The sequence below is a fragment of the Artemia franciscana genome, chromosome 17, assembly GCF_032884065.1.
Source record: "Artemia franciscana chromosome 17, ASM3288406v1, whole genome shotgun sequence".
NCBI lineage: Eukaryota > Metazoa > Arthropoda > Branchiopoda > Anostraca > Artemiidae > Artemia > Artemia franciscana.
Window position 1 is genome coordinate 29,990,743 of NC_088879.1, and position 21,999 is coordinate 30,012,741.

General features: G+C 35.7%; 1 protein-coding gene across 1 annotated transcript in view; it reads left to right on the forward strand.

Moving 5' to 3' along the window:
• Window positions 1-634: 634 nt before the first annotated feature.
• The window catches only part of LOC136038130 (protein argonaute-2-like), a gene marked incomplete at its 5' end in the record, with an annotated part of 52,596 nt that continues 31,231 nt past the window's right edge, over window positions 635-21,999 (forward strand). The window contains 5 exon segments of the mRNA XM_065721155.1: window positions 635-896; window positions 8,897-9,071; window positions 13,981-14,351; window positions 16,855-17,097; window positions 19,641-19,774. Of these exon segments, the coding sequence (XP_065577227.1) occupies window positions 635-896; window positions 8,897-9,071; window positions 13,981-14,351; window positions 16,855-17,097; window positions 19,641-19,774 (1,185 nt within the window).

Genomic DNA, 21,999 nt, shown 5'->3' on the forward strand with positions numbered 1-21,999 from the left:
AAATTGGTTGAAAATTCTTGAAAAAAGGACGATTTTTCTATTTATTGAGTAAGTTTAGACGCTTCTCCGAGAAAAATTTTGTGTGATATCATAATTCTGCCTCGGTGAGTAGATAGACTTGAGACGAAACAATCCAATGTTTCAAGTTTCTTGTTGTTTTGGTGCAAGGTACAGCTGCAGGCTTGTCGCAAAATTGCTCATTTCAGAGGGAACATACCTCCATTAGTGTAGTAAGGATCACCAGGATTTCAGACCTCTTAAAGCTTATCCTTAATTTGCAGATAACTGATTTTGCCTTGTCGTAATTCACCCAAAAGAGTATTAGGAGAGAACCTTACTGGCAGGTATTACATTAGAAAACATCGTCTTCTTCCAGCTAAGTGCCATTCCAAATCTTTTAACAAGGTGCTAAAATGAAAACTGAGTGATGTTCTACCTACTGTTATTAAAATTACTTGCCTAATAAGATAAGCGACCACACTAATTCAGACGGGTCTTAATGACCATTGCTTATTGTAGAAACCGTCATGAAACTATTGCTATGTTAGGCTTCTTATAAGGTGCAATAAAAGTCAGTTTACCCTTGTTCGAAGTGCTCATACCGTTTGGTGTTACTTATATATTTTTCATTTAGGGAAATTATTGAAACCATGGTCCATGCATACAGCAAAATATTTAGTACATTGAAACCAGTATTTGACGGGCGCAGCAATTTATATACCCGTGATCCACTGCCCATCGGGAATGACAGAGTGGAGTTAGAAGTAACCCTTCCTGGAGAAGGGAAAGATCGAGTTTTTCATGTTGCTATCAAATGGCTTTCTAAAGTATCTCTTTACGCTTTGGAAGAAGCACTTGAAGGAAGAAGTAGAACAATCCCGATTGATGCTATTCAGGTAATGTGTGGGTACATTGTACTAGTAGAGTCAGTAAGGTGCCTGCTGGAAGGCTTATGACTGCTTAGACAAGAATTTCAGTGTATTAACTTTAATGGAAAGTTTCAATGCCAAATAATTTAAAGCTCTCGTACAAGTAGTATAAAAGATAAGAAAAGAATTTATATTATTTGCCGCAACTGTGCAAATTCAGTTGAGTCATCTTTGGCTAAAAAGTATCTATTGAGCTTCAAAATGCTTTTTTTCTCGTTATAACATTTTACCATGATCCTTTTCTAACATTAGTCGTCTTTATTGATCGGTAGTTATGGAAAGATGCCAAAATCTTAATCACACAGTGACATCGTTTCAGGAATCGGGAAAAAATATTTAATGCCTGATTTTATTATCATAATTCTTGATTCCAATTCATTGTCCCATCACTGCTTGTTGACTTTAAGGAAAAGCATAATCGTAACTTGGCTTCCTCCTGAGCACTTCTAAGCACTGTATGAAAGTTAGCCGGATTCACTTTATTAATAACTTCGTTGATACTGTGTAGAACTAAAAAAAAATTTTAAATGAATAATTTTGCTTATTTTATTAGTCATTTAAATGAAAATACAAGTTTCAGTGGATGGAGAATAGTTCTGGTAGTTGATTACTCGCATTTTGAATAATCAACCACATTCGTCTGTGGAATAAATTACAGGCAGATGGGGAGTTCTCTTTCCCCGTTCAGAAGTGTTGATATACTGTAAAATTGGATTGTTTAGAAAAGAAGGGCCTTATGAAATATTCTTTAAGAAAAAAAATAATATCTAGTAAAAGTTTATATATTTTGCAACGTCGCGAACTATATAGTTTATGCCTTTGTGAATAAAGAAAAGACAGGGTATATTTTTTAATTTGTATATTCCGTGAAATTGAAGGTTTTTCTTGTTTGAATGTATTAAACCTTATGCATTATATGTCGGGTTGATTATATATCGGCTGCTTCAATCAAAAAACGTTGAGATACTCATCATGGATTGGGTACTCAACATATGATAAATGATACACAGCAAAAGAGTTGAAAAACTGTAAGACTTGTTTCATTCCTTTTCTTACTGTGTTAAGGCCCATTTGTTTTGGTATTTATAGGTACTTAAGATAAGGGATTTTTTTTATTTCGAGGCCCCCTTCCCCAAAAGTTTCTAAGCAAAATGACATATCATATTAAAAAAAATGACAATAAATAAATATAAAATATAGTTGTATAAATTATTGTAATTATTTATGTAAGCTATACAGCTAGAAAGTTATTTTTTGAATGAATTAAAATTAATGCATTATATGTATGTTTGTGGTGCATTATGTGTAAGGCTGCATCAATTCCAAAGGCGTTATGATACACAACATGGATTTTTACAAGAGTTGAAAAGCTCTAAAACTTGTTCTTTTACTTTATTAAGATCCATTTATTTTGTGTATAATTTTTTTTTAGGCATTTAAGAAGCGATATTTTCTTTTATTTTTTTTTTATTTCGAGCCCCGATTCCCCAAGAATTTCTAAGAAAATAGGATATATCACATTTTGAAAAAAAATGACAATGAATAAGTATGAAAAATTTAATTCTGAAAAATTAGAAAAAAAATGAGGTATTTTTAACTTGCGAACGGGTGATCGGATCTCAATGAAATTTGATATTTAGAAGGATATCGTGTCTCAGAGCTCTTATTTTAAATCCCGACCAGATCTGGTGACATTAGGGGAGGAGTTCGGAGGGGAAACCTAAAATCTTGGAAAACACTTAGAGTGGAGGGATCGGGATGAAACTTGGTGAGAAAAATAAGCACAAATCCTAGATACATGATTGACATAACCGGAACGGATCCGCTCTCTTTGGGGTAGCTGGGGGGGGGGGTTGATTCTGAAAAATTAGAAAAAATGATGTATTTTTGACTTACGAACGGTTGATCAGATCTCAATGAAATTTGATATTTAGAAGGAAATTTTGTCTCAAAGCTCTTATTTTAAATCCCGACCGAATCTGGTGACATTGGGGGGAGTTTGGGGTGGGAGAACCTAAAATCATGGAATACACCAAGATTGGAGGGATCAAGATGAAACTTGGTGGGAAAAATAAGTAGAACTCTTAGATACGTGATTTATATAATTGGAACGGATCCGCTCTATTGGGGGGGGGGGGGGTAATTGTGAAAAATTAGAAAAAATGACGTATTTTTAACTTACGAAGGAGTGATCGGATCTTCATGAAACTTCATATTTAGAAGGACCTCGTAACTCAGATCTCTTATTTTATATCTCAACCGGATCCAGCGTCATTGGGGGGGGGGCAGTTGGAGGACTGGGAATCTTAGAAAATACTTAAAGCAGAGAGATCAGGATGAAACTAGATGGGAAGAATAAGAACCTGTCTTAGATACGTGACTGACATAACTGGACCGGATCTGCTCTCTTTGGTGGAGTGGGGGGGGGGGGTAATTGTGAAAATTGAGGTATTTGTAACTTACGAAATGGTGACCAGATCTTAATGAAATTTGATATTTAGAAGGATCTTGTGCTTTAAAGCTCTAATTTTAAATTCCGAACAGATCCTGTGACATTGGGGGGAGTTGGAGGGGGAAACCGGAATTCTTGGAAAACTTGAAAATTGTGGTATTTTTATCTCACGAATAGGAGATCGGATCTTAATGAAATTTGACATTTAGAAGGAATTTATGCCTCAGAGCTCTTATTTTATATCCCGACCAGATCTTTTGACATTGGGGGGAGTTGGAGGGGGAAATCTTGGAAAACACTTGGAGTGGAGGAATCGGGATGAAGCTTGGTGGATAGAATAAGCAAATGTCCTTGATACGTGATTGACTCTTTGGGGGAGTTGGGGGGAGGGGTTTAGTGATTTGGCGAGTTTGGTGCTTCTGGACGTGCTAGAACGATGAAAATTGGTAGGCGGGTCAGGGAGCTGCACAAATTGACTTGATAAAGTCGTTTTCCCTGATTTGACCATCTGGGGGGCTAAAGGGAGAGGACAAATTAGAAAAAATGAAGTATTTATAACTTACGAGTATATGATCGGATCTGAATGGATTTTGATATTTAGAAGAGAATCGTGACTCAGAGCTCTTATTTTACATCCTGACCAGCATTAAGCCTCTGATTTTCCTTTTAAATCAATCTATTGATTCTTAGAATTGTGTTAGAGCTAATACCATATGTGCTCTTGGCTCTTAGCTCTTCTTGCCTCGTCACAAGTGCCATATGAGCTCTTAGCTCTTGTTATTAACAATCTTTTTGTGTATTGTTCTTTCTCAATAAGTATTGTTGCTGACCTAAACTACACAAGGCTCCAGGCTCGGATAGTGTGGTAAATGAGTTCGTTAAATATGGCGTCTCTGAGGTTAGAAATAAGTTACTGAAGACTATGAATATGATTTTTGAAAAAGGGGAAGTGCCTATCGATTTTAGAAAAACATAAATATAAGAAAGGTGTATTATAGTGAGTGTCGTAATTATCGAGGCATTGGCCTGGTCTCTGTAGGTAGCAAATTACTTAGTAATATGATACTGTTTAGACTGAGAGATGCTGTAGACAAAGTTTTAAGAGAAGAACAGTGGGGTTTTAGAAAAGGTATAGGATGTGTCGACCAAATTTCCACTCTTAGGTTAATAATTCAGATGTGCCTTTGTTGTCAAACACCATTTGTCCTCAATTTTATAGATTATGAGCAAGCGTTCGATTCTGTTGATAGAAGAGCTTTAGCAAAGGTCTTATCCTTACATAGTATACCAGACAAATACATTAAAGTGATTAGTGCTATGTAAGAGGATAATGCTGCTGCGGTTGAGGTAGGAAATGAGGTTAGCATCTGGTTTTTATTAAATCAGGAGTTAAGCAGGGCTGTGTTCTATCCCCCTTTATATTGGTCATTTTAAGGGATTTTGTCTTAAGGAGCACAGGAAAGGCAATGGGAGACCACGAAATCAAATGGGGGAGGAAAAACTCCATGACTTAGATTATGCTGATGGTTTGAGCATCCTAGATGAAAGTGTGAGCAAAATGAATGAGCTTTTAGCGTTTTCCCGAGTTCAGGGTGCTAGAATAGGTTTGAAAATTAATGCTAAGAAGACTAAGTCACTAAGGCTAGGAATAAATGAAGATGAAAAGGTGACGATTGGTAACGAAAAGATTGATCAGGCGGGCAACTTCACTTACCTTGGTTGCATTGTTAGTAAAGACGGTGGGAGTAGTGAAGATGTAAAAGTAGAAAAGTCAAGGCTCAGGCTTTTTTTCACAGTAAAAAAGCTTGGAAGATATTGGAAGGTACAGTGATGACAGTGGTCAAATATGGCTCTGAAGTATGGGCGCTCTGAAAAGCGGATGATGATTGTTAGATGTTTTCTAGAAAAACTGCCTATGGATTGTTGTGAGCAGTGTTGTGCCAAGTACTTCTTTTTTTTACTTAAATACAAGTACCAAGTACTCAGAGAAACTTTTACTTAAGTACAAGTATTAAGTACTTCTTTAAAAATATACTTAAGTACTTTTGGAAAAGTACTTCAGTACTTAAGTACTCAAGTACTAATTTTTTACTTACAGTAAATAACACACAAAACACTTCTTTAATATCTGTTTCCTTTCCAAATAGACAGGATAAGCAAGATTCTGACGAAAGATCGACCGCTTTTCAGAAAAACTGACAGTTTTCATGAAAAAAATCAACTGGTTTCACGAAAAATCTAGTTTTACTTCAATTAAGATATAAAAAGAAAAGAATTTGCAAAGAACATTCATTACAGCTCATAAATAATGATCATAACTTAATTTCTTTCTTGCTCCTTTCAACAGCAGAAGCTTTTCAAACACACCATCTCCGAGCATGTTACTTTTTGGAGTAAAATTCCACCACCTACCGAAAAAGTCGTTCTACTGGTGCAGACGAAGGAATGATACAGTTGTACGTCCTGAAAACTTTCTTTACCCTTGGGTACACTTTGAGCACAGATAATTCCTTTCGTCTCTCATTCAAATAAGATAAAATCTCCACACTCACAGAATTGGTTTCACGGTCACGGTTGCCAGAATTATCAATAGTAGTTTCTTCATCACTAAGATCAAAGTATTCATCTCCAGACAAAAAGCTACCTTTATCAGCCTCGTAAGTACTTCTGAAGTCATCGACCTTTTTCGCTTCGTCCACAAAGAGTTCAACTGTTACATCCTTCTGGTTATCAGGAAACCACTTTAATTTGAAGAAAGGATGACTTGCCGTGGCAATAACATAGTCTCTTGCAAGAAGAACTCTCTCGTCCAGGATCGTGGGGAATCTTTTTTCGAGACCCACAATTAGAGCATGTACCAAAGGCTGGCTGACTTTCGCCAAATCTTTTAACTTTTTGAGCTTCCTTTCAAGCGATTTGATTCTATGATAAATAGCACCGAAGTAGCATGTTTCCTCCCCATGAAGAATGTCCAATTCCACTGCTATTGGACCCATAATTTTCATGTGTTCTTCAAGAATTTCAACATCACGAGAAGTTAGCCTTGATTTTTGCAAAGCATCACATACGTCAGCAAGCTTTCCAGTTTTGTGACAATCCATCAAACGTTTGACACTTTCATACTTCGAGTTCCACCTGGTTACCACGTGTCTTATAAGCTGTTTGTCATATACCTTTTTCACTGCATCAGCAGCTTTTGAACTCTTATTCGCGGCATCCCAGAGAGCAATACACTTCGAAAAAGTGGCGTGGCACTGCCTCTTATATACAATATCACAGTAGGCTTTATCAGCATTGGTGGATGCAAGCAGGTTAAGCGTGTGGCTGAAACACCTGAAGTGCGGAGGAAGTTGGGAATACTCGGGGTCGTCATGAGAATCGAGTATCTCACCAACGTTTATAAAAGAGAATGAGTCATTCTGGCCTGCTTTATCTTCATTTTCTTCATCAATGACTTGAACATCTTCATCGAAAACCATCGAATATTCCCTGAATGCCTTACTAATTTAGAGGCGTCATCGGTGAAAACCCCTCCTACCTTTTTATTAGCTGCAATTTTGGACCTAGCAAATACGCCATTCAGTTGTTCAGCAACTCTGTCATAAGTATGTGAGCCCTTGAACTGGGAACAAGCAAGGGCATAAGATTTCCATTTCAAATCCTCGTTGAGTTGCAGTTATTCCCAAGTAGCTTTTGTTATTGGTAGATCAAATGTCTGTTTTCAACGACATATAGTAGGTGATTTCAAAATCACGAACCATATCTTTCTGTACTTCAACAAACTTAGCTTCAATTTGCATAGCTAAAGCTTTCCTTCCTGGGACCTTTGCGTAAGGTGCAAGACCTGTTATCAGATTTTTGAACGACAGCTTCTCAAAAGTGTACAGGGGTCGCATCTCATCCATAATATAGTCCAGTACCAAAGAATTCACTTTTGACTGTGTCAGTTTCAACGGTCTTGCAGCAAAGAAATCTCCCGTAACTTTTTTAGAAGGTGAGCTATAATCAGGCAGTATTACCTTCATTATCTTCAGCTTCAGACGACCCTGAAAGTGAGCCTACAAGTTCACTAGCCTCTTTGCTACTTGATTTCCTTTTGTTCTTACTGTTCTAAGTTCAGCTCAGCAAACTTCTGGTAAACAGAAGGATGGGCAAACTCACCTTGAGATGTTTGTGGAAATTCGTTGTTGCATGCATTTGACCCTTCAGAATTTTGTTTGGGCAGTTTTTGCACGTGGCAGATATTGCACCATCCTTCTGAATTTTCCCATTTATCACAAAATACTTTCCATTCAATATATATGGTAGTTCCGCCATGATAGAGTCCTTTATTGAAATTTCGCGCCGGGCCAGGAGCCGCTGTTCTCAATGACTAAAATCCAGTCATCCACTAATATATAGGCAGTTCAATTGGTCGCATCACCCTGCGTCATGCCGGTATAATTTTTCTGTGCCATGAAGAAAGTACTTGAGTACTTAAGTACCCTTAAGTACTTCAATTTTTTTCTTAAGTGTAAGTATTAAGTACTTTAGAAATTTTTTACTTAAGTAGAGTACAATTACTCAGATTTTTTATTTAAGTAATTACTTAAGTACTTTTACTTAAGTATTTCCCAACACTGGTTGTGAGTTCCCGACTGACTGACTGTATTTCAAACAGTAAGCTATACAAAAAAAGGTTGTTCCATCCCGCTTTCTAAGGCTATACTGAAAGTAAGGTTGAGATGGCTAGGGCACGTTCTGCTGATGAAGGATGATAGATTACCGAAGATTGTCCTTTTTGGCCAACCGTCTAGGGATAAAAGAAAACAGGTCGTTCTCGTCTGGATAGATGCATGTCATACAGAAAGATTTAAAGGAACTGGGAACTTCCTGGGAGGGTGGAAAGAGTGAGGCTTTGAATAGATTGGGACGGAGGAGGAGCTTGCGCAGCTGTGTTGGCCTCGGGCGGCTTGGTGCTGTGGTGAATTTGTTAGTAGTTGTAGTGGTTACTTTTTATTTAAAAAAGTAATTTTTCCAGATATATTAGTTTTTTTTTCCTATGTCAAACTTTCTCATTGTTTCCAGAAAATATTATCAATTTAACGTATATTTGTACTATTTTTTAATCAAGAAAGTTCAAAATACAGATTGGAATATTCTACATTTATTTTGTGCTGGGTATTGTCTTAAATAGAAAAATTCTTTCTGTATTTTGGCTATTTCATTTATCGTGTGTTCCGTTTGAACAGTTCAATTGCCAAATAGATTGAACTCATCTTTCTATGGGGGCTTTGGAGGAAAGCTCTTGAAAAGGCTGAGTTGTAAAAGGGAAAAGCTCTTGAAAGTTGCTGATCTTGTAAAAGGACTAAATCAAGCTGTAAAAACTAGTATTTTCCATCTTCCTTTAAGGAAGTTTGCTGAGCTTGTTGATAAGACAAGAATAATGTATTTTGTCCTCTTTATAAAGTCTTTTTAATGTTTAGGTCTTTTTAATTAGCTAATCACTATTAATCTGTTCATGTTCGTTTTCTAGGCTCTTGACGTTGTGATGCGTCACCTTCCATCTATGACATACACTCCAGTCGGAAGAAGTTTCTTTTCATCACCGGATGGTTATTATCATCCTCTTGGTGGTGGTCGCGAAGTATGGTTTGGTTTTCACCAATCAGTTAGACCATCTCAGTGGAAAATGATGCTTAATATTGATGGTATGGTCATATGTTTTATTTACCTACTTAAGATTGTTAATTTGTCTTTTATAACGTCTTTCTTTGAAATACCAAGGACAGTGAAAATTAATTCTGATTTAATTGGTTAAGTGAAACCTTGTGCAAATGTTTCCATCTTAAAAAATAGGAGTTCCATTATTTTTGAGAAAAACCTCTGTGCAGTTATGTTGTTTTTGGTAGTAGTGGGAGCAGAACTAAAAAAAGTATCGTGTAGAAAAATTAGTTAAAAATATTTGGTATCAAAATGCTTAATAAGGTGTTGCTTTCCTTTGAAGGTACAGTTGTCTTTTTTGGAATCAAAAGACTGTTAACTTTGAACTTTTATGAACAAGAAGTGTTGTCAAATTTAACTTGTTAGTTAACGGATTTACCGATTCAGCGTTGTGACACTGACAAAAATAAAAGAAAATAATAAATATGAAAGAACCAACAGAAAAATTTCAGAAAATTTCTGTTTTAGTATATATTTTTTTATGTAATTTCCCCTTTTCTTTTTTTATGACACTTGGTATTAACCAAGTGACATATAGCAATTGCAAATTCTGTCGGTCTGTCTATCTGTCTGTCCGGAAACCTAAAATCTTTGAAAACACTTAGAGCGGAGGGATCGGGACGAAACTTGGTGGGAAAAATAAACACAAGTCGTAGATTCATGGTTGACATAACCGGAACGGATTCGCTCTCTTTGGGGTAGTTGGGGGGGGGGGGGGTAATTCTGAAAAATTAGAAAAAAATGAGGTATTTTTAACTTACGAAGGGGTGATCGGATCTCAATGAGATTTGATATTTAGAAGGCTATGGTGTCTTAGAGCTCTTATTTTAAATCCCGACCAGATTTGGTGACATTGGGGAGGAGTTGGGAGGGAGAAACCTAAAATCTTGGAAAACACTTAGAGTGGAGGGATCGGGATGAAACTTAGTGGGAAAAATAAGCACAAGCCCTAGATACATGATTGACATAACCGGAACAGATCCGCTCTCTTTGGGGTAGTTCGGGGGGGGGGGGGGTAATTCTGAAAAATTAGAAAAAAATGAGGCATTTTAAACTTACGAACGGGTGATCGGATCTCAATGAAATTTGATTTAGAAGGATATCGTGCCTCAGAGCTCTTATTTTAAATCCTGACTGGATCTGGTGACATTTGGGGGGGGGGAGTTGGGAGGGGGAAACCTAAAATCTTGGAAAACACTTAGAGTGGAGGGATCGGGATGAAACATGGTGGGAAAAATAAGAACAAGTCCTAGATACATGATTGACATAACCGAACGGATCCGCTCTCTTTGGGGTATTCGGGGGGGGGGGGGGGTTAATTCTGAAAAATTAGAAAAAATGAGGTACTTTTAACTTACGAACGGGTGATCGGATCTCAATGAAATTTGATATTTAGAAGGATATCGTGTCTCAAAGCTCTTATTTTAAATCCTGACTGGATCTGGTGACGGATTCCGGATCGGGATAAAACCTAGTGGGAAAAATAAGCAGAAGTCTTAGATACGTGATTTACATAACTGGAACGGATCCGCTCTATGGGGGAGGGGGTTGGTTAATTCTGAAAAATTTGAAAAAATGACGCATTTGAACTTACGAGGGAGTGATCGGATCTTCATGAAACTTCATTTTTAGAAGGACCTCGTAACTCAGGTCTCTTATTTTAAATATCAACTGGATCCAGCGTCATTGGGGGGGGGGGGGGCAGAAATCTTAGAAAATACTTAAAGTGGATAGATCAGGATGAAACTGGATGGGAAGAATAAAAACCTGTCTAAGATACGTGACTGACACAACTGGACCAGATCTGCTCTCTTTGGTGGAGTTGGGGGGGGGGGGGGTAATTTTGAAAATTGAGGTATTTGTAACTTACGAAAGGGTGACTAGATCTTAATGAAATTTGATATTTAGAAGGAATTTGTGCTTTAAAGCTCTAATTTTAAATTCCGACCAGATCTTGTGACTTTGGAGGGAGTTGGAGGGGGAAACCGGAATTCTTGGAAAATGTGAAAATTGGAGTATTTTTATCTTACGAATAGGTGATCGGATCTTAATGAAATTTGATATTTAGAAGGAATTCATGCCTCAGAGCTCTTCTTTCAAATCCCGACCAGATATTTTTGACATTGGGGGTAGTTGGAGGGGGAAATCTTGGAAAATACTTGGAGTGAAGGAATCGGGATGAAGCTTGGTAGATAGAATAAGCAAATGTCCTTGACACGTGATTGACGTAAAGCATACTGGATTCGCTCTCTTTGGGGGAGTTGGGGGGAGGGGTTCAGTGATTTGGCGAGTTTGGTGCTTCTGGACGTGCTAGAACGATGAAAATTGGTAGGCGTGTCAGGGAGCTGCACAAATTGACTTGATAAAGTCGTTTCCCCAGATTCGATTTAATCCTGACCGGCATTAAGCCTCTGATTTTCCTTTTAAATCAATCTATTGATTCTTATAATTTTGTTAGAGCTCATACCATATGAGCTCTTGGCTCTTAGCTCTTCTTGCCTCGGCTTAAGTGCCATATGAGCTCTTAGATCTTGTTTTTTATTTAACTCCTTTTTGCTTTGATATGAAAACTAGCTAAAACAAGTGTTTCTGAATAGGAAGCTGCTTCATTTAAAAACTCCTTCCTACTAATTGAATAATGGTATTATATACTCGACAGTCAATTTCTTTTTAGTCTTAGCTATTTGGCGTTTCTGAATAGGAAACTGATTTAGTTAAGTAATTGGTAAATAATTTAATTTGTAAGTACAACTAAATAGATGATCATGGTCACTTTTTGGTCATCCAGCTACTGAGGCCGAATTCTTCCTTAACTAAAAAGGAAGAGAACTATATTAAATTGTCCCCTAAGTCGTTTCCTCTCAATCTTAAGAAGTGAACAATTCTTTGAATATAGTCAAGTTCAAATTATTTTCCTCTAAAATTAGATAAAGAATAGACTAACTAACCTCATTTGCTCTGTGAGAATATCTAAGATTTTTAAAGCTGTTGTTTTTTTTGTTCCTACTTTGATAACGAATATCTTGATGCAAAAATAAAATAAAGCTGAGGAGCTGATGAACCATCAGAGTAGTAGGCCTGACGAGTTTGACGGAAAAGGGATCGATGACGCCTCAATTTTATAAGATTCTAAACCACAAAAAGCCTAGAATTTTTATGTATTAATTTTTGGTAATAGTTCTTCCAAAATGGGAAAATTTATTTTGTAAAATTTTTGATACATTTAACAGAGTATATCTAAAGTAACTTGAACACAAATCGCCAACTTAAAATATTTTATTGCTACTATTAACAGCTCTGCAGCACCAAACCACCCAAGGCTAGCACAGCTGCTTATACTATTCCTCCATCCTGATCTATTCAAAACTTCACATTTTACCCCTTCCTGTGCAGATTCAATTTCTTTTGAATCCTTTCTTAGGACCTCTTATCACCCCATTCAGGGACGAGCTCATTCTCGTTTGGCCCAGGATGGATGGCCAAAAAGCACAGTTTTTGGCAATCTATCATCCGTAAAACGTGGCCTTGCCATAACTGACCTTTCATTATAAGTATAGAAAGTGAGGTCAAATCACATTTGTCCTACAGTTAATTGTTAAATATGTCTGCCAAGCGTTAAACTATTTTAGTACCTAGTAATTGGCATATATTTAGATCTTTGCATTTTTTTTGTATTATGAGTTTGTAGAATATCTACAATAATTGTTTGCATTAAAAAAAAAACTATCGGTTATTAGCTATTAGCAATAGATCCTCTTTTTTTTTTTGGGGGGGGGGGGCAAAAAGTCGACGGATTTTCCCCTCTTATGATTTTATTTATTTGGCATATGTATAGGTTAAAACACTAAGGTTTTTTTTTGCTTAATAGAATTATATAAATGTAAGGAATGACTACCTAGCATTAAATTGCAACCAAACCAGGGGCCACGTCCAAAGTGTTTAAAAAAAAGGCTATGAAGTTGCGGGTTTATGGAAAGGAAGTTCAGCATCTTGTTTTTACCAAGGATAAGTAAAATAAAGCCGTGTTGGAATCTTGCTGATAATACAAAATGATATAGGGCGATATATGAATTACAGAAACTCATTACAGAGGTATATGAGTGTAATGAGAATTGAAAGCAGCTTGTACTACTTCAAGAACCAGTTTATTTTTGAATTATCAAATTTTTATTTTAATGAGATGCCTAAGGCTATTTTTTTTTTTCCAATGAGTTATATTTGTTGATTTTAAATAGTTGGGGTTAGTTTCGTTTGTAGAACATAGGCCAGTAAGAAATGTTTGCAACTGTTACTGTAGTCAAGGCAGGCTTTTGATTCTGGAAAGATGATCTATGACTAGACTCTTTCAGTAGCGCCAATCGGGGAGGGGAGGGGGGTCGACCAGCGGTGTCTATACTTGTTTTTGGCGGGGAATGTTTTTGATCTTGGGCTCGGATGTATGACAAGGTCTTTTCAGGGGCGCCAGTTTTCTGAGACTTCGAAAAATACATTTGTATGATATTTTCATTAAAAAAATTGAAGAAGAAATCTCCCCTTCCCTCTAGACTCTCAAAAATACCCTTTTTGTATGCTCTTAATATAAATTGGAAAAGAATTCTAGCCCCCCCCCCGCCCTACTTTCCCGTGATTTGACACCCCTGGATTTTCCCGCCTGTAAATGTGTAAATGTTTTTTTTTTTTAGTCTTTTTAAATTATTGTAGATCGCAATTGCTATAGTATCTTTGAACTCCGAAACACGATTAACTTGAAAGGACTTAATACACATCGTTAAAATTTTTTTTTAAATAATTGAAATCCAGAAAATATTAAGGTTAATGCTAAACCTTTAACGTTGTTCTTATTATTTCAATGGATATCCATTCTCGTTTGGTTTAAATTGTGTTCCTATCTTTCAGTATCTGCCACTGCTTTTTACAAATCTCAACCTGTCATTGAATTTATGTGCGAAGTTTTGGATATTCGTGATGTTAACGAGCAACGTAAACCGCTCACTGACTCTCAACGTGTCAAATTTACAAAGGAAATCAAAGGATTAAAAATTGAAATAACCCACTGTGGACAAATGAGGCGGAAATACCGCGTTTGCAATGTTACTCGGAGGCCAGCTCAAATGCAGTCTTTCCCCTTGCAACTTGAGAATGGGCAAACAGTTGAATGCACCGTTGCCAAATACTTTTTAGACAAGTACAAAATGAAACTGAGATATCCTCACCTTCCTTGTTTGCAAGTTGGACAGGAGCATAAGCACACTTATTTGCCACTCGAGGTAATGTCTTTTTTTCCTTTTGCTTAGTAAAATTATCAAGCGTTGGTTAGAAGTGCTGGAAGAGATGAAGAAAATTAGAAAATGAAAATAGAAACAGAAGTAGAAAGTAGAACCATTGCTATTAGAGTTTTGTATTTGATAAACATTGGATGCCGTCCCATCCCTAGGATAAGGGGATGAGTGACCCAAATGGTAGATCGAGTTGAGCTTTTTTTTCGTCAGATTTTCGTGCTGAACCGATTAGCGGAGTTATTATATTTTCTCTATTCAGCTTTTAAGTTCTGAAGTTAACATTTCTGAAGTGATATTGTACCACACTTTTTCTTTTTTTGTACCTTTTTTTAGTGTTTACTCTAATATTTATCTTGTGATATGAGTAGGTTATAAATAAATATTATTGTTTATTCTTATTATTATATTAAGTTGAAAAAACAGTAAAAAGAAAAACAAAATTTGGGCACTGGCTCAGTTAAAATGTAAGAGCTAATTGAAGCAAATAGAAATTGGATAGGAGCAAATTTACAAGTTGGACAGGAGTATAAACAAGCTTATTTGCTCCTTGAGGGAATGTCTTGTTTTTCTTTTTGGTTAATAGAATTATCAAATGCAGGTTAGAAGATTAGGAAGAGACGAAGAAAAGTAGAAATAGAAACAGAAGTAGAAAGTGAAAACATTGCTATTAGAGTTCAGCATTTGATAACATTCTATCTCTCAGCCTTTAAATTCTAAAAGGAATACACTCAGCATTTTTCAAGTAATAAGTTGAAGAAAACAGTAAAAAGGAAAAATCAAAATTTGAGAACTGACTCAGTTAAAAAGTAAAAGCTAATTTAAAAGAAATAAAAATTACCTTGAATAAAGAAATGAAACTGAAAGCAAAGAAAAATTACTCCTAACAATGAAGTCAAAGGTAAAAATGAGCCTAAATTGACTCATAAAAGTTGATATCGTGCTATCCCACCTTATTAAAGAACGGAGTGTGGTTCTGGCTATTCATAGTGGTTATTTGTTTTGCTTTTATTTTAATTTCAATATTAGTTACCTTCTACCCATTTCAAGATTAATATACATTTTTTCTGTAAAGTAAGTTTTATTTCATTTCTCTTGGTCTTTTAATTGACAAAGTTTGCATACTTGTTGTTAGTAGTAGTTCTGGTTGATAAATTTAATTGTAATTTGTTCAATTTTGTTTAGTTGGTTGTATCGATTAAGCTCATTAAGTGTAAATTTATTAATCATATTTTCAAATTCGAATTGCATTTATTAGTTTATTATTAATAAGTTATAATTTCGTTAATTTTAATTGATTATTGTTGTATTGCATCTGTAATTGATTGAAACCCAGAAAAAAAATGTGTTAAACTCCTAGTTTTTCTGCTATTTGTTTATTAGAGGCACTATAAGGGACAGTAACTCTTGTTGGTCAAGGTTCTTTAGATCAGACCCTTGTCATGCCAGCTTTCGCCTTCTAAACTGTAGGACTGAATCTAACGGAATACTGTGAGTAAAAATAATAGATTCCAAATCTCCTTTAGCCAAAAAGAGTAACAAAATGATATACTCCAAAAATGGTGTTATTCCTTAATCTCCTAACCGAACGCAGTAGTAAAAATGATTGGACTCAAAAAACAGGCGTCTCTGCTGAATTTCTTCTAGCCAAACGCAATAATAAAAAGGATAGACTCCAAAATTGGTGCTACTCCTTAATCTCCTCTAACCAAACGCAGTAACAGTAATGATTGACTCCATAATTAGTGTTTCTCTTTAATCTCCTTTAGCTGAATGCAATAATAAAAAGGATAGTCTCCAAAATTGGTGCTACTATAATTAGTATAAATGACTCCATAATTAGTGTTTCTCCTTAATCTCCAACTAAGACCGAAGACGAAGATTAGTACCAGAAGAAGCGTATTCTCAGTGTATCATTAAGTATCACTACGATACTGTGGCAAATTCCATCTTTTGACACCGTGGAAGCAGAAAACTCCTAAATGGGCTCGTGTCCCAAAATCCCTAACAACAAACGAATGATTTCGTAGAAAAGCTGGATTTTTTGTGTGTGTGTGTGTGTCAGTAAGTCGGTTGGTGGTACTCAGTGCTTCCTTTTTCAATAATATTTGAAAGTGTGAAAGGGAGAATGCATCTTGGGAAAGTTTCGATTCTTAGGAGAAATGATATTTTTATTCAGACTCATTTCTTGATTCCCAGAATGGAAAAAACCTTATAAAGCCGTAGCAAGCTTTAGTCCGTTTTCTTGCATTTTATTGCGTTTTGGGTTACGCCATTTTTCATATTGGATTTCGCAGCCGAAACAATATTGGTATTTCCCATGTATTAGAATGTCTAATATATAGATCTTTTGCTTGAATTTTAGTCAAGTCGAGAGTGAGATTATTTGCGATAAAAAATTCTTGTACTGCCAAAGTTTTGATAATTGCTTTATTTTAATTTCTGTTCTTTCTTTATCATTTCTTGCCTTCAAAACGTATCAATTGTTTTCCAGGTATGCAACATAGTTGCTGGCCAACGGTGTATCAAAAAGCTGACAGATATGCAGACTTCAACTATGATCAAAGCTACAGCTCGGTCGGCTCCAGATCGCGAGCGAGAGATAAACAATTTGATTCGGAAAGCTGATTTCAATAACGATCCTTACGTTCAAGAATTTGGACTGAATATTAGCAATGGTATGATGGAGGTCAGGGGTCGAGTACTACCTCCCCCAAAGCTCCAGTATGGTGGCAGGGTAAGTTTTGTGTGTTTGGTAACACAGGTGAACAAACACTAGATGTAATAAGATACGCTGGTCTCTATGTCGTTGTGTAAAAGAGGGAAAACAGGACTAATTGCAAGCCATGGATGGTTTTCAGCCAATCTTGCCCAAATTCGTTTTTGCCACTTCAAATTTTGCTGCAATTAGCGCAACAAGTTAATAGCGTACAACTAGTGTTCGTTCAGTTAGTCAACCAGGCACTTGGACTTCTTCTGGTCCTTCAGTCTACTTCAAATTTTACAGTGAAATCGTATACTCTGATTTTCAAATTACATTTTAATTTAAACTGTAGCATTAACATGTTTCATAGATATCGTCAGCACCGATTTCAGTTTGCTTACACTAGATGTAATAGGACACGCTGGTTTCTATGTCGTTGTGTAACAGAGGGAGATTAGGACTAGTAGAAAGTCATTGAAGGTTTTCAACCGATCTTGCCCAAAAAAACTTTTTTTTTGCAAATTAAAACAATTTTGCTGTAATTAGCAAAAGTATTTTGCACTAGTAATTAGCATAATGCTAATTAGCAAGATATATTTTATAATAAAAATAACAATTAAATAAAAACAAAAATCCAGATATTTATTTGGTTGTTTTATGCATATAAGTTTCATAAAAATAATTCAAACAATATTAAAAAAATATTAATAATATTATCTAAAACGTCAGTTAATGAAGACTTGTCTACTGCATTTTTCCCCTTGAAGAAAAATTAGACGATGTAGCCGTTTTGTAAGGGGCCGAGAAGTCAAAATATTTGAGCCTGGAAATGGGTGGGAATCGTCCTGGGAGAATCCCAACACTTCGCAATTTTGTAGCACAACGCGTTGGCGTGGGGGGATAGAGCTGTGTCAAAGGGTTCGGATGCTTTGCCACTATTGCCAATATCTTATTGATGTACAAAAATTATATGATTATTTACTTTTATTCTACTTAATTCTTTTTTGTGACCTGCATCGTTTTCCAATGACCCGGTACTGAGTTGCGATTCACATTTTGAAAAACGCTGTATTCGATAATTGAAATGTCAGTGTTTGTTAATTATTTAATTTAATTATAACAAATATTGAAATTTTAAACATTTATCCTATTTGTAGGTAGCCTATATACTCTGAAGTATATGTAAGCTTTAATGTTAAATATTCTTGCTGCAACAGTTGCGTATTTATTTTTATTGGGAATAAAGTCACTTAATCAAAATCTTCTACTTGACTTGAAACAGTCTGTTTTAGTTTTTTTTTGTATTTTTCTTTTAATTTTCCTGTCAGCCTTGAACCATTCTGAAGACAAAGGTTGATTCAGATTAGGGTAACTGGAGATCATACTTGAATGTAGGTCAGATTTCAAATTCCACAAGGTTAGAAAAAGAAATAAAAGTTGGTCTATTCATATTTTTCTATATATTAAATTTGTATTTTAACGTATAAATACTTTATCTTCTTGTTTATTTGTATATCAAACTTATAGATCCTAGGTTCTATAATGTTGTGGTTCATTTTATTTTAAATTCTATATGCATTAAATTTGTAATAAATAGATTCTATATCTTGTTATTTCCTTATATATAAAATTTATAAATACTGAATTCTTTAACCTTGACCTGGACAGACGTTTTATCTCCGGAATGATTCAGTAGTAATATTTAGAAATAAGACTTAATCATAAAAAAAAAGAATAACAAATAAGAAAATTTTTCAGCTGGTAAATAAATCAGGAAAATGAAAATAGTTTAGCCAAGGCTTGCACTAATTCGTCTTCAGTGCAAGAAAAAAAAAGTGAAATAAGAAAAAATGTAAAAATAAAAATATGAAATTAAATCTGAAAAAAGGACACCCCCTGTGATTGTACTGACTTTTGTTCTTCTTGAAACCGTCTTAAGCAGCTCTCTGGGCCAAGTTTCGAGGTGGGACTAATAGAAAAACTCTATCTAGGAATTTTGGAGACACTGATAATTCGGCAATAAAGATTTTATATGTCGTTCTTTGTCAAACATAAGGTTTGCCACTTTTTTCTCTGAAACTTAGAACGTTCTATTGTTTGGTCTGATGTATACTCCTTTCCTAGATTAGATTTTGAAAGTTCTTAGAAGTTTTTGTTGTTGTTATTTTTTTCTAAAATCTGTTGAGTCCCCTCTCTACTTGTTCTTAAAAAATTTGAAAATGGATAATTTGTTATCTAAATTAATTTGCAAGGGAGGCACCACCTTCTCCGTAAATTTGTTACGGGAGATACTTAGTATGACAGTGCCGGTTCCACGATTAATTAAATTTAAGGTAAAATGAAATAAGTGCAAATCAAAAAATGCATTTTAAACTGCTCCAAGAATGGCCAGAAAAAACTGAATAAACATAAAAGTTTAAATATGAGTAGTAATTAAGGAATATGCTATCATAAGGTTTGCTGTTGAAGAACCGTTTTGATGTTGCCAAATAGCAATTTGCTCTTTTTAAATCAACCAACTCTATTTCCTTGTAGTATTTATATTCGTTTTCTATAATTTTTTTTTCTCCTTTTAGACCAAACAACAAGCTCTGCCCAACCAAGGTGTCTGGGATATGAGAGGCAAACAGTTCTTTACAGGTGTCGAAATTCGCGTATGGGCCATTGCTTGCTTCGCTCCGCAAAGGACTGTCAGAGAAGACGCTTTGAGGTATTTTAGCTATTTATGCTTCATTATTGTAGATTTCTTATTTACTTTATACGGGTCAGATTATCGCTCTGTGGTATTAGAAGTTGGGTTGTGGAGTCGCAGTTGTAGTTTTAGTAAATTTTTGCTGAGTGGAGTGTGAGTCGGAGTAATAGAAATAGTATTAGAACCCTTTGGAGTCGGATTTGGTTTCGGAGTTCTGGAAACACATAAAGGTTGTAATCAAGTCAAATACTCTTAAATTCTACTAAAAAGTGGCAATAATAAGCAAATTTAATATTGTAGGCTAATTATTGACTATAATTAGCCTACATTATTACTTTTCTGCATTTCCCTCATTAATATCAAATTGTCTCATTAATTCCTGCTGTAAATTAGCAGGTAGTAAAAAGAACTTGTCAATTGATTTTATTTAAGGCAAAAATATTTGTTGATTCGTACATTCATTCATGTATCAAATATAGAAGTGGAATCTAGTTGTAAGATCTTGATAATTCGAAGGATATCCAAAGCGCGCCGCTGATAATTTTCCCGCGCCGCCCCCGTGGGATGTCGGCGTTGTGCTGCCGGTGCGGTCATCGTTGACTGCAAATATTTAAATTTTATCAGTTTTTCTTAAATCCCAACTTTATTTTAAGGAAGATTTGGGCCTATTCATGAGGTAAAAGCTTCGCGCGTCGCTCGCTGTTATCCACAATTATCCTTAAAACCTAATTTTATGTATTTTCTTCTTTTATCATTATGTAATTAATACCAGGCTTTTATTGGAGAGCATTTTTGCTATCCCATATAAGCTTGATCCTGAGAAATCTCAAAGTGTTTACAACGATCTAAGTCTAACCATATTCTTAGGCGATTTTACATTTTTCAAATGCTGCCCTCGCCCACCCATACAAGTCGTACATCTATACTTGGCTACAATCTAGGCCTCCCAAGGTTGAAATGCCTGGTTAACAGATTTTTTTAAGAATAGACAGACCAACTCATATATTACTAATCCACTGTGTAATTACATGTGTAAATACATTTGGAAGCCTGAAAGTATGGATTTTTTTTTTAATAAGAGGCCATCTTTGTAACACTGTGCTAGGAATAGCAATTCTTATCTTCATAGGTGGATCAAAGGTTCTATCTTTATAAATTACAAAACAAATATTTTGTGAAGCAATTGCATGCTTCTCTTGATGCTAAGAAGCTACTGTCACCAGAGAAGCAGATGCTCATCTTCATCCAAATGTGGTAAACTATGCCAAGGAGCATGGGATAATACTACTGTAATACCATCCCATTGCAGTCATTGGATATTTCTCTCTCTAACCCACCCAAGTGTCAAAACAACTGATCCATGGATATATGGATAGTCAACAATCCTGGAAGAACTGTCACTATTTACATCGTGACTAGGTAGCTAGGAAAACCTTTCTCCTTAGCTTTCAAACCATCAAACATCCAGAAGGGATTTGGAAGGTATATCCCTTTCAATCTAAATTGTTTTGATAATGAAGATCAGTGCTCCAACCAAATGTTTTTTTAGCCCATGAAGCTGGTGCCAAATTGCAAAGCTCTTCAAAATTTCGAACTCCCCTACCTGTACTGCCATCTTCTCACCCAATGCTTTCAGAAGCTCTGTGATTTTGGAGATATTGTAAAACAGGATAATCACACTTGCACAAGTACAGCCACATCCCAGTGCCACCAAGAAAACAAAATGCTTAAAGGAAGTAAGAAGGACAGAGAAAAAGTGCTCATTGATACATCAGTAAAGGGCAAGATTGAAGCTGTCTTTGTTACCAAGAAGGTAAAGAAGGGATGTAAAAGAAAACAATTAAGCAACAAAAGGAAGCGAAACAAAGAAGTAGGCTGTGAAGAGATTCGGTGAGAAGACCGCACATAGGCAGAAAATGAAACTGAAAAGGTTAAAGACTGTAATTATTAACGACAACTCAGACAGTTCTATTGGGTAAGATAGTGAAAAGGAATGTGAACTTAGTTTTTATTTGGGTTTCAGTGGGCAACTTTGTAAAGGTCGTGTATGAGTGCCATTAGGGGAATTCAGCTTATGGGCACCCATGGTGTGAGAGGTAATGTGTGAAAGTGACTGGAACAGCCAGATCATATTTACTGCATAAAAGAGGATTGAAGGTAAAAACCCCCAGTACATGGACAGTATGTGATCTTGGACAAATGTTTTGACGAAAATTTATCTTCCTTAAACGAGGACATATGGT